This window comes from Lagenorhynchus albirostris, chromosome 8 (genome assembly GCF_949774975.1).
Source record: "Lagenorhynchus albirostris chromosome 8, mLagAlb1.1, whole genome shotgun sequence".
In the NCBI taxonomy this organism is placed as follows: domain Eukaryota; kingdom Metazoa; phylum Chordata; class Mammalia; order Artiodactyla; family Delphinidae; genus Lagenorhynchus; species Lagenorhynchus albirostris.
Window position 1 is genome coordinate 2,499,849 of NC_083102.1, and position 16,137 is coordinate 2,515,985.

The following is a 16,137-nucleotide window of genomic DNA, read 5'->3' on the forward strand; positions in this document are numbered from 1 at the left end:
GGAAGAAAAAAAAAACTCCAGCAAACTTTTGGACTCTTTTTAAAAGATGAACAAATACCTCTTCAGTTTCAGGAGCAACCTGGGAATCAGTAATCTCATCTAATTCCTCTTCAGCAACACAGTCTTCCTGCTCTTTCATCCCTTGTTGCCCACAAGCCTGCAAGTATTCTTCATCCTAACAGCCATTAAAGAGAAAGTAAGTTTTTCTCATATAGCTTTGGGGTTTTTAAGCACTTTTCACCTTCATGACTCATGCTTAGTTATGTTAGCAAATTTTACTATGGCAATTATCAGACTGAGCAGAAAAGCACTAAGCACAAAACCAGAATGGGGACTCCCCTGAGTGTTCATGGGTGCAAGAGAGCAGTATGCCAACCCAATCGCTGCAGGGAGTGATACGGACCCTGCTTCAACCTCCAAGGGCCCTGACAAGTAGCTCTTCTTCAAATCCAACACTAAGGAAATATAATCTTAAAAAGAAAGTGTGTATGTGCTTGCACAGAGCAGCTCAGCAGCAGTACGGAGGCTGGAATCATGCCCAATTCGAACCGTTTTTATAGCAACAGAAGACAACAAAAGTATGGGCAGTTCAATTCAACTCAGGAGCTGTATTAAAATTACATGTTAGAATTAGTTTCTCCATCAGCCGCTCCCTTGAATCAGAAGGATGATTCCAGGTTTGCATGAAATGTAAGGGCATGGCAGCAGGCAGGCATCTCTTGAGGGCATAGGGAAGGAAGCAGGCAAGCTGGCTAGAAACAACAACTGCAAGGAAAGAAGGGCTCCTACAGGTATCACTACAAGTAACAAGATCTGACCCCTCCAGGGGAGCTGAACTCCCCAGTGCCCCTGGCCAACAGCTCAAGTGAACAACAGGCAGGAAGGAAGAGCGGACCAGCTGCGGGACCTGCACAGCCCTACTGCACAGAATCCAACAGTCTCTCTACAAAGAACAGCAGCTGTACCCAAGGTGACAGACCACCTTAGTCCCCACAACCGTCTCGCAAGACTGTCCAAACACACTGCATTTTACTTCCCCAAAGAAACTGTTACCATCCTACCTAAAAGAGCAACTATCACTACCCATGATTCACTGAGAGCAGAACTGTCGGATTTCAAATAAGGCCATACGATGCTAATCAAAATTGTCAGCCAACATACAATGGAGAATAGTCTACACCACTGAACTCTCACTGGGAAACAAAAATCTGCTATCCATTACATAAATTACCAATCTGAAATTGTTCTTACAGAACAATGTCTTATGAAATCTCAATCTATGTTAACTTTAAAGGCACTAAGTAAATCTGGTTGTGCTCAAAAGTATAAATCATCTGACAGTGTTCTCATATTCTGTTGAATAATAAATAATATACATCTCTTCCTAATACAAGAATACAAGTTTTTACATCAAATCCCAATTCACTCTCAAGATTAGGACAGCAAAATTCAAAAAAAATTTTTTTGAGTATGAAAGGAAAGAACACCACAATTTACTACCAACTTTTTATGGGAAAATGCAGTTTCTTCATATGTAAGATTGTCCCTTCCAATTGTAAAATTCTGCGATTTTATGATTCCACTCCCAGTTATACACAAAATTCCTCCCTGTGACGTTACGTGTGAGCTCAAATAGAACATACTCATGATGAGTACAGAGTTAATTCTAGCTTTAGAGCATGAGTTAACAAGTCCTAAGTAGGACATGAACCACAGTTAAATAAACCATTTAATAAACTAAAATACCACTGGGATACACAGGACTGCAATCTACTCATATGTTCGTTACTCTAATAATGAATAATTAGTTAATCTGTGCACCAGTGACAGCCTAAGACAGTAAGAGGCCCGTACTGCAGAGCTGGAGAAAAGTATTTCACAGCTTAAGTCCATTTTTCTCTTCCCATGCAAAGAGGAGGCAGTGCCAGATTCTACCACTGTGATGTCTATAAAGAAACCAATAACCTTAAAGAAACCGGAAAGAAAGGAAAGAATGAGTGTGGCTGTAAAGCCGGATATACTGAGGTGAGCTGACATTGCTCACAGACAGACATTTACCTTTGCCTTGTACCTTTAAACTTTACAACTCTCTGTGAAAATATTTGGACACGTTCAGTTAAGTAAATTTATTTACTTTAAGATTTTTTTAATTCTGAAAAAATTTATTTTAATGCGGAGAAGTACTGTGAGTATAATGAATTTGCATTTTTGTCTTTTCAATACGTGAATCTCAGGCACAAGATGCTGGATAGTTAAGTTGGATTTTATACAACAAGGGGCCTAAATGTAACCTCAAGTTTGGAAAATAAGAGAGGGAAAGTCCTCACTTACTAAAAAGTCTCTTTACAACAAACTCTGCAAGAACACCAAAGTGAGAGATACCCCTTATGTGACCATGTATAAGTGCTATCAAGCACTTTCCACGCTGTGATTTGTTCCACTAAAGTCTAAGTTCACAGAAGGCAGGGGCCACGCTTTATGCTTCATATTTCAGCAATACTTACGTCCCCACTGCTTGGACACTGGTAAAGATCTGTTGAGCTTTTGAATTTACAAGGGATGTGACTGACTGACCATCTTATTTTAGGGATGAGCAGTAGAAATACTAAAACGCCCTAACCAGGGAATAACGGGGCACATTTTTTAAAGACCTTGGCTTAATTTTTAAGAATCATTTTAATTTACAGTGTCTCACTTTAACATAGTATATGGACACACCAGTAAACCAGAGAGCACCTGTCCACACTACTGAAAGATTTATTACCAAAAGAAACCATTACAGAGTTATCGAAAAAACAAGGACCCATGATGCCTTTTACAGGATTCTGTTTACCAAACCTAGAAATATTTTTTCATTACTATATCTACTAAAGAGAAAGCATTCAAAAAGAATAAATCTTAAAAATAACACTGCGATATATAAACGCAACTGTGTTTGGAACTAAATATTCTAAGGCTCCACGTAAACGATTAGTGTCTTTCAAAACTACACACACACAAATTTTTTATCAAATGAAAAATTACCTACTCTGAATAGAAACATTAAGAGATAAAGGCAGAACTCTAGCCCTAATGCTGCATGCCTCCACCCCATTCCAGCAGCCCCACTCACACTGCACCTTGGGGGAGACCAGCACCCTGAAAACCCTAAGATTCTACTACACCTATGGAGGTCATGCCCTTCCAACATAAATTTCTTTTAATGCTTATTTCAAAAACAAATCTTTTTTAATGATAAATCATGAAGACAGATGAGCAATCTTTCACTAATACCTTTTTCTTTCCTGACAGTTCAACCTAAAAAAAAAAAAAGCTACCAACCAAAACCACCTTTCTGAAATAAAAATCAGTGCAATCTTTGCTTCCTGATTACAGATAACAAATTATGTGTGACATTTCCTAAACTAACCTCCAATCTCTTTATTCATGTTTAGACAGTTCTCAGTTACAAAAAAGGATGAATGAACAGGACATCAATCACTCTGGAATATTAGCACCTTAAAGATGTCTTTAGCAGGTCAATAATCTTTTCACCTTAGAAGGACTTTATCAGATCTTGTCTAAAGCCTGGATAAAAGCCCTGCATTAAGTACTTCTAACAATTGACAGTGTATCTCCACCACACAAAGCTGTTTTCTTCCTCAAGGTCACGATTCTGTGCAGCCTTCCAGGATGACAAAGGAGCATTACCTCCGGCCAAACAAGCTGTCAACACAAACTTTGTCAGAGCGCAGATAAAGAAACTGGCAGACAGTGATAATAAGGTCTAATTTCCCACCCTCCCAGGGGAGGGAAACAGATTTCAAATCAGTCTAGAAACCTGTACCCAGGCAGCCATGCTCTCTTCGGCCATACAAAGGAGAAAGACTCACTGTGAACTCATCTAAAGGCTCGTTGATCTCGATGTCTAACACCTCGTCGCTGTACAGCGGCTCCTCCTCCGGCTCCCCCGCGTACTCGATGTGGTCTTCTGCCAGCTCAGCACCGTGGCCTTCATACTGTCCTTCTTCCTGGTACTCAGGAGCATACAGTTCAGATCCATCAGACTTGTGATAAACGAGTTCATCCTCTCCTTGTTCATACTCGGATTCCTGTTCTCCAGACTGGTCATTAGTGTTGTCAGACAGTTCAAACGATGTGACCATGCCAGATGTGGTATTCAGACTAATTGTGACACCCTGAGAACTAGAGGGGACAAAAATACAAAGAAAGGCAGGCAACTGGAATGAAGCTCAAAACTAAATCACTGCATAAGTTAACTGTTAGAAAGACCAGTGAAAAGTTACTCCAGTGGCTGCTCAATGCACACTGACAACAACGACTGCAAGCAAAACTCAATGTGCTCCCTACTAAGCCAGCACTACAAACCCTCCTGCACACCGCAGAGCTCAGTGCACTACACTGAGCCAGGGCCAGCACCAGATCCTACCACATAAGGCGCCCCCTCTATCATCAGGTGCAGCTTATGTGACCAGGAGAATCAGAGCAACCATGAGAAACAGGTCTACCTGGCAAAAGTCCAGGACTGAAAGCAAATAGACTACGTTTCATTCTAACTTCCAGAATGAAATGGGTGGTATCTATTTTCTAAAACATCCAGGTAAAACTAGGAGTATTACTCTATAAACAGAAAATCATAAATGGAATTTTAAGAACAACTTGTTTTCTTTTTTAAATCTATGACGCAAACTATAAACTCCTATTTAAGAAATCAAAATATTAAAAATCTGCATGAAAATACATTTCAATGTTCAACTAAAGTTTATACTAGCCACAAATTTTTTTTAAAAAGTTAATTTCTGAGTAAAATAAACGAGGGCAGTTTTAAAACTGCAAAAAAAGAAATCACATTCCACCTGTTAAATCACAACAGATAAATGTCAAACAATTAAAAATGCATAATAACACTTAAAACACAAGGTTTTGTAGCTAAATCTAAGTTTACACTTATTAAGTATCCAATCCTAACAAAAAAATTGAACATGCCACATACACTTGAAGACATATGGCTAAAAACATTCCAAAGGTTTATTTCAAGGGCAATTTAACTAACTCAAAAGATCAAAATATAATAATGATGTCATGGAATGGAACTGGGAAACAAATAACTGACAAAATAAATTAATTTAAAACTTGTTACCCATTATGTTAGAAAAACTATTACAAATCTATAGCTCAACAATGAGTGGAATATATTTGTTAACTACATTTATAAGCAAGAAGCGTCTCTATATTTTCACAATAAATGTTTCCTCATAAAACTGAAAAAATTGTTCCACCTAACAGAGTATACTAAATGCCTCTTCCTCTTCTAATTGCGTTACTATGTCGGCAACAGAAAGATATTCTTTATTGCCATGTACTGAGTATTTGTGCCCCGCCCCCTCCAAATTCATGTGTTGAATCCTAAAACCCAATGTGATGGTGTCTGGAGGTGAAGCCTTTGGGAGATGCCTAGGTCATGAGGGTGGAATCTCTGAATACGATCAGTGCCCTTATAAAAGGGACCCGAGAGAGCTCCCTCACACCTTCCAACCACGTGAGTACACATTGAGCGGGCTGGGGGTCCTCACTAGAACCCAACCAGGCCAGCACCTCAACCTAGGACTTCCCGGCTCCCAGAACCGTGAGAAATAAGTTTCTGTTCTTTGTAAGCTACCCTTTTATGAAATTTTGTTATGGCAGCCCAAACAGACGAAAACAACTATATTCAGATAGTCAACTAGAGGCGAAGTACAGTCCAAAGGAGTTTTCAAAATGGCAATTCAGTTACTAGATATGTATAGATAAAAACTGTCTAAAATGAAGACAAAAGCAGTAACATCAAACTGTGACCAACAGTATTAAGAGTGGGGGGCCACTGCCCCCCGTCCAAATAAAAGAATTCTTTAAAAGAGCGGTGCATATACCTGTACTGAACTTTTATAACCAGCACTCAACAGAGCTCTCAGAGGTCATTAAATGCAAGACCAACACTGATTTTAAACAGTTGATCTATTTATAGAAAAATATATATGGCTTCCACATCAAAGAGTTATATTAATATCCTGTTTACAATATAATCATGTTAAAGATACAGTACTACATTATCATTTATATCCCACTATAATTATAAATTAGTCACTAGAAATTCAGTTACATAAAGAACATTTTTAATGAGCTAATGTTGAGTACCTGAAATTTTCTTCGTCTTCGTTATCACTCTGCAGAAGATCATCATTTAGCTCCTCATCTGACAAATCTGACTGATTCTAATTAAAGTAAGAAATCTAATTAATGCATGTCACTTCCACAAAAAAAGACTTGTTACAAAAGTGCAAAATTACGTTGACTGGATTGTTTCTAACCTTGTTATTAAAACATCTACCATTGAGAAAGTTTTCTCAGTTTGATATAACCATTTGCCAGTCGAGATTCTACATATGGCATACTGGCTAACTACCCCAGACTAATTTTTATTTATTTATTTTTAATTAATTTATTTATTTATGGCTGTGTTGGGTCTTCATTGCTGTGCGTAGGTTTCTCTAGCTGCAGCGAGCAGGGGCTATTCTTCGTTGCAGTGCGCGGGCTTCCCACCGCAGTGGCTTCTCTTGTTGTGGAGCACGGGCTCTAGGGCGTGTGGGCTTCAGCAGTTGTGGAGCGTGGACTTAGTCGCTCCGCAGCACGTGGGATCTTCCCGGACCAGGGCTCGAACCTGTGTCCCCTGTATTGACAGGCGAATTCCTAACCACTGTGCCACCAGGGAAACCCCAGACTAATTTTTAGATGCCCAGTCAAATAAATATAGAAGCAGCAAGCATAATGATCATATTTACTATAACTCTTAATGAAAGAAAAAAAGGAACGAGTCCTTTGGCAGTATCCTATAAACAAGTAATTTTTCCTTACCACAAAAAAAAAAAAAAAAAAAAAATGGGGCTTCCCTGGTGGTGCAGTGGTTGAGAGTCCACCTGCCGATGCAGGGGACACAGGTTCGAGCCCTGGTCCGGGAAGATGCAACATGCTGCAGAGCAACTAAGCTTGTGCGCCACGACTACTGAAGCCCGCGCACCTAGGGCCTGTGCTCCACAACAAGAGAAGCCACCGCAATGAGAAGCCCACGCACCACAACGAAGAGCAGCCCCTGCTCGCCACAACTAGAGAAAGCCCACGCGCAGCAATGAAGACCCAACGCAGCCAAAAAATATATATATATATATGTAGAGTTATGTATATACATATACACACACGATATATAAATAGATATACACATCAACGATAACTGCTTTCAAGTTTTTACTTGATCAAGAGTTTAGAAAAACCTACATCAGGTTTTAGACTTTTATTCTTATTTATCTGAAAATGTATCATATTTGAGTATGTTTTTATGCTTATCTCTGAATATTCCCAAAAAGTAAATCCCAGCTCCAATATGCAAATACTAACCACTGAATGTTAAGGAAGGAGCTGCCGCTTCCTTCAGGCAAGTGGCAGCTTTGCTGCCGCCTTCAGAGATTCAGTGCCTGCTAGAGTGCCTTGTCGTAGCAGGAGCTAAAGTACTTGCTTCAAAGGGTTTAGGGCTTGAATTCTAAGTTATCAAAGAACTTACTAACAAATTAAACACTCAACTCTTTGTGCATTTAAAAAGTAATTCGATTCACAAAATTTTAATCTATACCCAACTTTCCAGTAACACATCCCATGCATAAGATGTATTCCTATATTTTAAATGCAATTAAATAACTATCATTTAGTTTCAGGAAGACCTGTATTTCTTACCTTTTTGCCAGAGAGCAAATCTTCTCCAAGTAAGTCATCTTCAAGTTCACTGTGGAAAAAAGAGACATGACAATGTATTATTCCTATTACACACTGCGAAGTTTGTAGACCACTGGGAAATTTATCCAGGACTTTAGGGTTTGGGTACTTTCACATTAAGTTTGCTATATTTTCCTTTATTAATAATGAAAACATATTTTCAAATACATAGGGAACATCTGGTCCTTTAAGTATGGGAAGCTTTGCTATAACTAGCGGCTCTCACTAGACTTCTAATCTTAGTTTTTTCACCTCAGTATGAGATCTTAATTTCTCTGGACTTGTTCATTAATGAGCAAGAAGAAACTATAATACAATATCTATGCTTTCTCTTACCTACGATGAAATAGGAAAAGATAGATGCTCAACATCATTAACTAGGAAAATTAAAAACCAAAATCATTGAAAGACCATTTAACACTCAAACTGCGAAAACTGAGGAAGTTTAAAAATGAAAAATCAATGCTGATGAGGACATTCAAGTAAATCATAAGAGAATTATCTTTATAACATGGGAGTCATGTCAGCTGTCCGCAATTTTTTGTCAGCATGTTTATGCTTTGAAGCAATCAGAAGGAGTTTTTCTCATAATTAAAATAGAAACCCTTACCAGATGAAAAACCTGAAGACATTTCCCACTGTATGTTTCTCTAACTGATGAAGATGGCTACCACTAAATTACATCTTTTAAAAGCAGATGACTAAGGACCAACAACTAGAAAGGAGGAAACGCAATTAGGCTATGATTCTAGGTACAAATGCCAATGGAGATTTAACTGCCCCAATGTTCTTACTATGATTTGCTACTTTTTCAATAAGGGCTCTGGTTACAAATATCTATAAGTTCTATAGGTTTTGAGTGCTATTTTACCCAAAACCCATGTTTACTGCTAGTGTGCTACTGTGCAGAATGCCAGAATATCCTGGAATGCACACAGGAAGTTACAACAGAAATTCTATATACTACTTTTTAGAACCAGAAACAACTCAACAAGTCATTTCATTCATGCACTGAATACCTCTTTCATTATTTTATGTTACCCTACATAAATCGTATACCATTATTTTATAGATAAAGGAAATAAGGACAAGGTTAAATGATTTGCCCAAGGTCACACAGCAGAGACAGACTCAGGACGAGAACTTAGCTCATGGAAAAAAATCTTTCATAGACCTGTATAAGTAAAACAGTTACTAGAGACTAATGTATAACTTCTTCCAACATTTTCAATCCACAAATCACCTAATCATCTTTCAGATACAATTTTTGTATCTTCAGTGTTACAATCATTTTCCATGGACGAGGAAAAAGTGCTTTCTAGTCACAATAGTTACAATAAGCGCATTTGAGAATCTGATTCCAGATAACCCCCCAAAAATACAAGCACCCCTTTGAGGACAAGCACCCCCTGAAGCATCCCTCCAAATAACTGAAAAGGGGAGGTAATCCCATCTGCCCCAGGGAAACTAATTGAGGAGAACTCTTAAAACCATAATATGAACAGGTGCTGGTAATCATATAAGCAAAAATCTAGAAAGTATTTGTTGCTGACAAATATATGGAAATAAGAAATCAGTCTTGGACTACCACCTATTTTTTCTAAACAAAAGCATTTTTTAAAAGAAGATAAATGAAAACTTTACCAGTTGTAAATGAGTGGAGTGTACAGAGGTGGAGAACAGTTGTTTCCATGACTAACAAAGGCAATAATAGCATGAAATAAGAAAGCAAGACGGGAGACAGAAGGATTAAGTGCACGCGACTACAATATGCATAAATTATAGCTCAAGAAATCACTAACGCCCATTCAGTGTGCTACATGCCAAGAACCACTCCACACGTTTCACACATACTCGCTCTTTTGTTGACATAACACAACCCCAGCAACCAGACACCTACATCATTCTCCATTTTTTTCAACGTGAAAACAAAGACGCCAAGATGTTAAAGAACTGGCCCAAGGTCACCCTGCTTCCAAGTCAGAAACCAGTAGATGAGTTGAGACAGTCTGGCTCCAGAGTCCAAATACTAACTACTATCTATGCACACACCCCACAGAAGTTACATGTAGTTAGTTCTCTATTGTTATCATAAAGTTGGATCCTTACAAAGAGGTACACAAAAGGGAAGAAACTTGTAAACTACGAAACACTACCAAAATTACACCAAGGGTCACCAAAAGCAACAAGGAACCAATGGGACTGAATGGTCCAAATCGAGTCCTTTCAAAGGGGTGAGCAGTTATGCTCGTGGACAATAACGGTAACTGTTCGGAAGTGAAAGGAGTACCAAAAGCATGAGGAGGCTTCCTGCATTCACCGGCAGAGCTCCCACAAGATTTCACCAGTAAACACTACTGGAGGAAGAACAACCTCTTTGGCAGGTACTTCTTATCAAAGATGAGAGACAACGATCTCTTAGGGAGCAAGTACATTTTTACTAACAAACAGAATTATACTAAAAGACTTTTTCAGGAAACAGGTATTTTGCAGGCAGTCACCTGGCTGCAGCCTTTCAAAATGAGAAATCTAAGTGACAACAAAGACTGCACGTGAGCTCATCGTCTCTGTGCCTGCCTACTCCAGGCCACCCTCGTCTGGTCCCTGCCGGCTCCAGGCCCTGGATGGGGTCTCCGGGAACGGCTCCCACGGGCTCTCCATTCCCCCCGGCCTTTCTTCTGGATGGGCTCAGCCATGGGAGGTCCCAACGGAATGTCACAAAGCGGGAGGAGAGACTGCCCCCCCACCTGCTCAGCTCCAGTTCCACCCCACAAAAGCGCAGCCCTGGCTAGGCCCTCGGACAGCCCTCCCCCACAGGCCTGCGGCTGCTCCCCCAGTGTCACACCTGCTTCTTTAGCCCTGCCCCTAAACACCCCCGTCATCAAATGACCTTCAGTGGAGACCTTCTCAACATGCTCTTTCCTACCGGGACGTACACTGATGTTTTCTGACTCACTCTTCTAAACTTTCAAACTTCTCCTCTACCATCCAGCACATGGAAGAGGCTATTTTATGCTTTAAAATTATCAAATAAAGAAATACATATGATACAGAATCTTCATATGCAAACATGCACTGAAGATGAGTGAAGAGAGGGCACTGGGACAAATGCTAGTCACACTGGCAAGAACAAGAAAAACTAGAGCCCTGTCTCACTGCAAACAAAACCCGATTCCTTCATAGCAGAAGACCAACTAATGTCATGACAACCAAAATAAATTCCCACTGAACAAATACTGGGACAATTCAAACATTAATAAGAATAATAACTACAATGGGTTAAAAAAACACATGCAGTATTTAAATCTATGAATTTGAAATGATTCAAAACTAGAACTCACCTCTGGAAGATGCTAAGGAACTGACCCATTCTTTTGAAAACTGGTAAATAAAAGTAAAGAATCAAGCACTTATTCCGTACCTCAGAGGAACCAAGTAGTTTACAGAATTACCACAACTAACAGAAAAAGAAGGAATGACAGAATGAGAATATCACCACTTGGATCATCTAATGGCTGGTAACACCACAAAAAGTTAACAAGATATTGTGAAGCTCCTGATGGAGGAACATACCACCAACTAAGACACTGCAGAGCCCCTACTCCTGCCCAAATTCAAACCTGAATCTGATCAACCTCCAGATCTAACTATGAATTTACAGAAAATGCAAGATGAAGGAACATACTAAAAACACTCCAAGAGATGCAATCACCAAAAGTAGAAATTCTCCAAGATAAACCCCTTGTTTCTTCGACAAAAACTGCAGGGAACTAACAAAAACTGTGGAGAGAACTTACAGATGAAACAATACTTAAAAGACCTACAAATAAATTATGATATATGGATCTTATTTGGACTCCAAGTCAAACTATAAAAGGACACATATCCACATTATATGTACGTGTATTTGTAATATACTTATATATACATGAGACAATCAGGGAAATGTGAACATTAATAAGACATTCCTATTAAGAGACTTCTTTTTAGATATAACTCTATTATGGCTATATTTATAAATCCTTCATTTTTTAGAGAAATACAATCTGATGTATTTTCAGATGAAATTATGTCTGTGATGTGAGGAGGGTTACAGAGATCACATATAAAACAAGAGTGCTTCCCACTGACACTGTTGAAGCTGAAGGATGGTATATTGCCTGCACTGTACTATTCTCATATACACTTGAAATTCTCAATAAGTAAAAAAAAAAAAAAAAATTTAATCAATTTCAGGAGGAAGGACAGAACGAAGGAAGAAAAGGAAGGAAGGAAGGAGGGAGGGAGGGAGGGAGACCAAAAAACACTTTAAAACTTTCATAGGAACATACAGAATACAGGGTAGGGAAGAATTTCTTGAGGACAAAAGGCAGAAAGCAGCTTGACTGACATCACATGTCTCCTGAAGAGGTGGCCTCAGGAAGGCCACAGTGTCACCAAAGAGCGCACCTTACTTACCAAATGCACAACCTGAATCTAGGCTTGAGGAGACACTAGCAAAACCACACTTGAGGGGTGCTACAAGATAAACAGCGTGTCCTCTTCAAAAATGTCAAGTCGTTAAAGACAAAGCCTTTATAGAAGCCTTTACAGAAGTCTTTAAAGACAGAATTCTTCCAGATGAACAAACAAAGAGAAGGAAAAGAAACTCATTTTTGGCTAGAAAGCACATTACTGGGACAACTGACAAACCTTGGATAACCAATGTAGATTCAGAAGAAAATGGCATGATACAAACTACTGCAAACTACTGTCAAAAGGTGCAGGAAAGAAAAATGTTCTATGTGTGTGTATGTGAGCATGTAAAGAGGGAGAGAATAACAGGAATATGACAAAAAGCAACTGTGAGTCTGAAAGAAGGGCTTATAAGAATTCCTGGGTTTTTCTTGCAACTTTCCCATAAGTCTGAAAATGATTTCCAAATACATTTTTCATATTTTAATTTAAAAAAATAAACAAAAACCATACAGGAAAAGATTATAATGATATTATTTATAAAAACCTACTTGAAGACTATTAAGTTTAAGACAATACATGCCACAGACTGGAAGGAGATATCTCTAAGTGCAAAAAAACAAATTTCAAAAAGTATAAAGAATCCCTAAAATCAATAAGGAAAAGACAAACAACCCAAAAGAAAAAGACATAAATACTATCAGATGACTAACAGAACAGAAAGTCCAAATGACGAGTAAACTATGAAAATACACAAGATTTGACTCAGCTCCCCATCACAGTCTTTTAAATAAAACTAGTTATCAGTACTTCCCAATAGGACCACTGCTTATATAGAAAACTTTGCTCTAAGCTCTCACTTTTTTATGGACTACCTTAAGAGTCATTGAGGGTAATCAACTTTATGTAGACTATAAGAATTACACAGTTTTTAATGTAGATTTTTCAGTAAAACTTCTGGGACATCACAGTTTTCAAACAGCAACCAGGTATTCTTTTCACAGCAGTATATCATTGTTGTTCCTTATTCAGGTCTATTGACCTTCATTATCAAACTTTCTGACTGCAACTCCAAGGTAATGTTCACATTTTCAACACAGTATTTAAGATAGTAAGAAATATGTAACGAATAGTCATCATTTGAGAACTCCTCCAACTCAAATGAAGGCCTCTGTGCACTTCTCCAGTGCACATCCCTCTAACCCCTACTAGAGCGCCTTCCCAGAAGTAATCACTCCATGGAACTGACATCTATCATAACTGTCGACATTTTTAATAGAGAGAGAGAGAGAGAGAGAGAGAGAGAGAGAGAGAGAGAGGGAGTGTGTGTGTGAGAGAGTGTGTGTGTGTGTGTGTGTGTGTGTGTGTGTGTGTGTGTGTGTGTGTGTGTGTGTGTGTGTGTGTGTGTGTGTGTGTGTGTGTGTGTGTGTTCCTAAAGAGAGATTTCCATCTTCACTAGTTACCAGAGAAATCCAAATTTAAACTATGAGATACCATTTTACACAAATTAAAATAGCAAAAATGTTAACGTCTAGCCAAATATTATGTAGGATGTGGAGGAATTCTGTTGCTATTGTTGTTGCAGGCATACAATTACTCCAATAACAGCTCTGGGTGCCCACCAACTCAATACCATCACTGTATAAAAACAGAGAGATAAGACCCCCCGTGCTCCGCTGGCAGCCCTGAGACAGCACAGGCCTGGGGTAGAAGCCCACTACAAAGCCTTCCACCTGGAGTGCTCACCCCTGCCCTACTTTAGCCCAGTAAGGACCAGCCTACCCAGGAAAGAGCATCACTAGCTAACACACTGCTCAGTAAAGATCTCTGTGTGGCCTAGCGACAGGAGATAAATCAGCATGGATCCTGCACGTAACCAGGGGTTTCCGCACCTGTCCCAGTCCTCGTCTGCAGCTCTTCTCCTCCAGGACCGCTCTGCACCAGGCTTATCAAACTGGTCAAAGTCATCATCTGTGAGCGAGAGGCCACGAAAGTCAGTCTTACTAAATTAAAACAGACACACATTCAAATACTGAAACAACTTGTTTCATTTAAGGATTCCTGACACGACATTTTAAAATACTAAAATTTCATATACAACAATTATAAATGCTTTAGCCATTTTTAATAACTAAAAAATTTTAAAGCACATATCTACCTAAAGAAAATCAACTTACTAAACACTATTAGGCATGAAAACTGACAGAATAGTTTTTTAAAATCATAAATTTAAGTAAAACTGTTTTCTTTATAAAACAATGGTTTTTGAGTACATATTTTTTTACTACAACTATATAAAAGGGGAAAATTGCCGCCTTTGCAAAAATTAAAGAGACTTTTGTAATACTTTTTGAAATTTTTACATTTTTCCAAATTAATCATGGAAAACAAAGACCCTATTTAAGGGCAGTAGAGATAATGTAGAGAATTAACAAACAATAGAAATACAATACCAGCTACATACACAATTTTAAATTTTACTACTGTTCACATTTTAAAAAGTGAAAAGAAAAAGACACAGAAAACAAACTTATGATTACCAAAGGGGACAGCGACGGAGGGAGGGAGGGACAAATTAAGAGTACAGGATTAATAAACACAAACTACCATACATAAGCAAAAAGGATTTACTGTACAGCACAGGGAATTATGTTCAATACTTTATAATAATCTATAATGGAATATAACCTGAAAAAAAATAACTGAATCACTTTGCTGTACACCTGAAACTAACACAATATTGTAAATCAACTATACTTCAATTTTTAAAAAAAGAATTAAAAAAATTTTTAAATAAAGACGAAATTTAAACAGGTTAAATGTTAACAACATTTTAACCTAGCCTATCAAAAACATCATTATAACATGTACTCGATACAGAAAAGATTAAGATATTTTACATTTTTTCCCACACTGAGTGTATATTTCACATATACACCACATCTCCTACCTCATTTTCAAATTTATTTTTATTATTAGGAAAATCAAAAAACTGGAATTTAAGATTTTCATCTTAGAACACATGCAAGCAAAGAGGCTTGAGAAGCAGCAGCATGTCTCCCCAGAGAGTCTACCTAGGGGAGCGAGATGACATAAACATAAAACCCCAGGAATTTTTTCAGCCTTGGGCTAGAAATTAACCAATAAAGTTCTAGCAAGGTAATACATCAATTCCTACCATACACTACCAAACAGAATAGGTGCTTTAAAAAAAGAAGAAGAATGAGAGATATTAAAGAATTAGCATCCTTGGGGAATTCTGCTTCCAGTATAACATCAGGAGGAGCTCCACGAACCCACTCTCTGTGAAACTGGTGAAAATTATTTTTGATGAAATGACTAATGTCTCTGGAATTGATTCTAAATGCATACATTAAATGGAAAACACTCATTCAAGAAATCTACTCAAATTTGGTAAGAACGGCTACAGGATTCTGTGGGTTTTGAACCAGGACCCACTCACTCCTCCCCCTCGCAGCTCAGTGAGGCATCAACTCCATCCCCTCTAGACCAGTGCAGCCAAGAACACACACCTCCGCATTCCTCCCCCTACGCAACCTGCCTGGCACTGAGGCTAACTCCTGGGCGTGAGAAGGAGGCAGGGGTTCCCTTCTTTCACCCAGGCCCCAAGTGTGGTACAGACGCCTCCGGCGCCCAGATCACCCCTGCCCCAGCTCACGGGGTGGGGGTTTCATACCGAGAGGTAAGCAAGCAGATCCAGGGCTACTGCCAGCACCCGCCCCCCACCCTGCTGCCACCCAGGCACTCGGCTCCTAGAGCAAGGGTGTCACCCAAGAGACAAGTACATCACTGTCCCCACCCACAGCACAAGAGTTGGGGCTCAGAGTCAGCCCAAGAGGCAAAGCAAACCTTGTAACAACA

The 16,137-nt window shown here is 38.9% G+C and overlaps 1 protein-coding gene across 7 annotated transcripts in view; it reads right to left on the bottom strand.

The window, feature by feature from the left end:
- Window positions 1-16,137, bottom strand: part of RBM33 (RNA binding motif protein 33) — a 112,354-nt gene that overhangs the window by 84,241 nt on the left and 11,976 nt on the right. For 5 of the 7 annotated variants that reach the window (XM_060156284.1, XM_060156281.1, XM_060156283.1 and 2 more), the window contains exons 2-6: window positions 14,148-14,226; window positions 7,762-7,810; window positions 6,175-6,251; window positions 3,873-4,185; window positions 59-175 (exon numbers count right to left, since the gene is read on the bottom strand). In XM_060156284.1, the coding sequence (XP_060012267.1) occupies window positions 59-175; window positions 3,873-4,185; window positions 6,175-6,251; window positions 7,762-7,810; window positions 14,148-14,226 (635 nt within the window). The remainder of the gene's footprint in view (window positions 1-58; window positions 176-3,872; window positions 4,186-6,174; window positions 6,252-7,761; window positions 7,811-14,147; window positions 14,227-16,137) is intronic. The other 2 variants (XM_060156285.1, XM_060156282.1) reach the window with 1 other exon arrangement.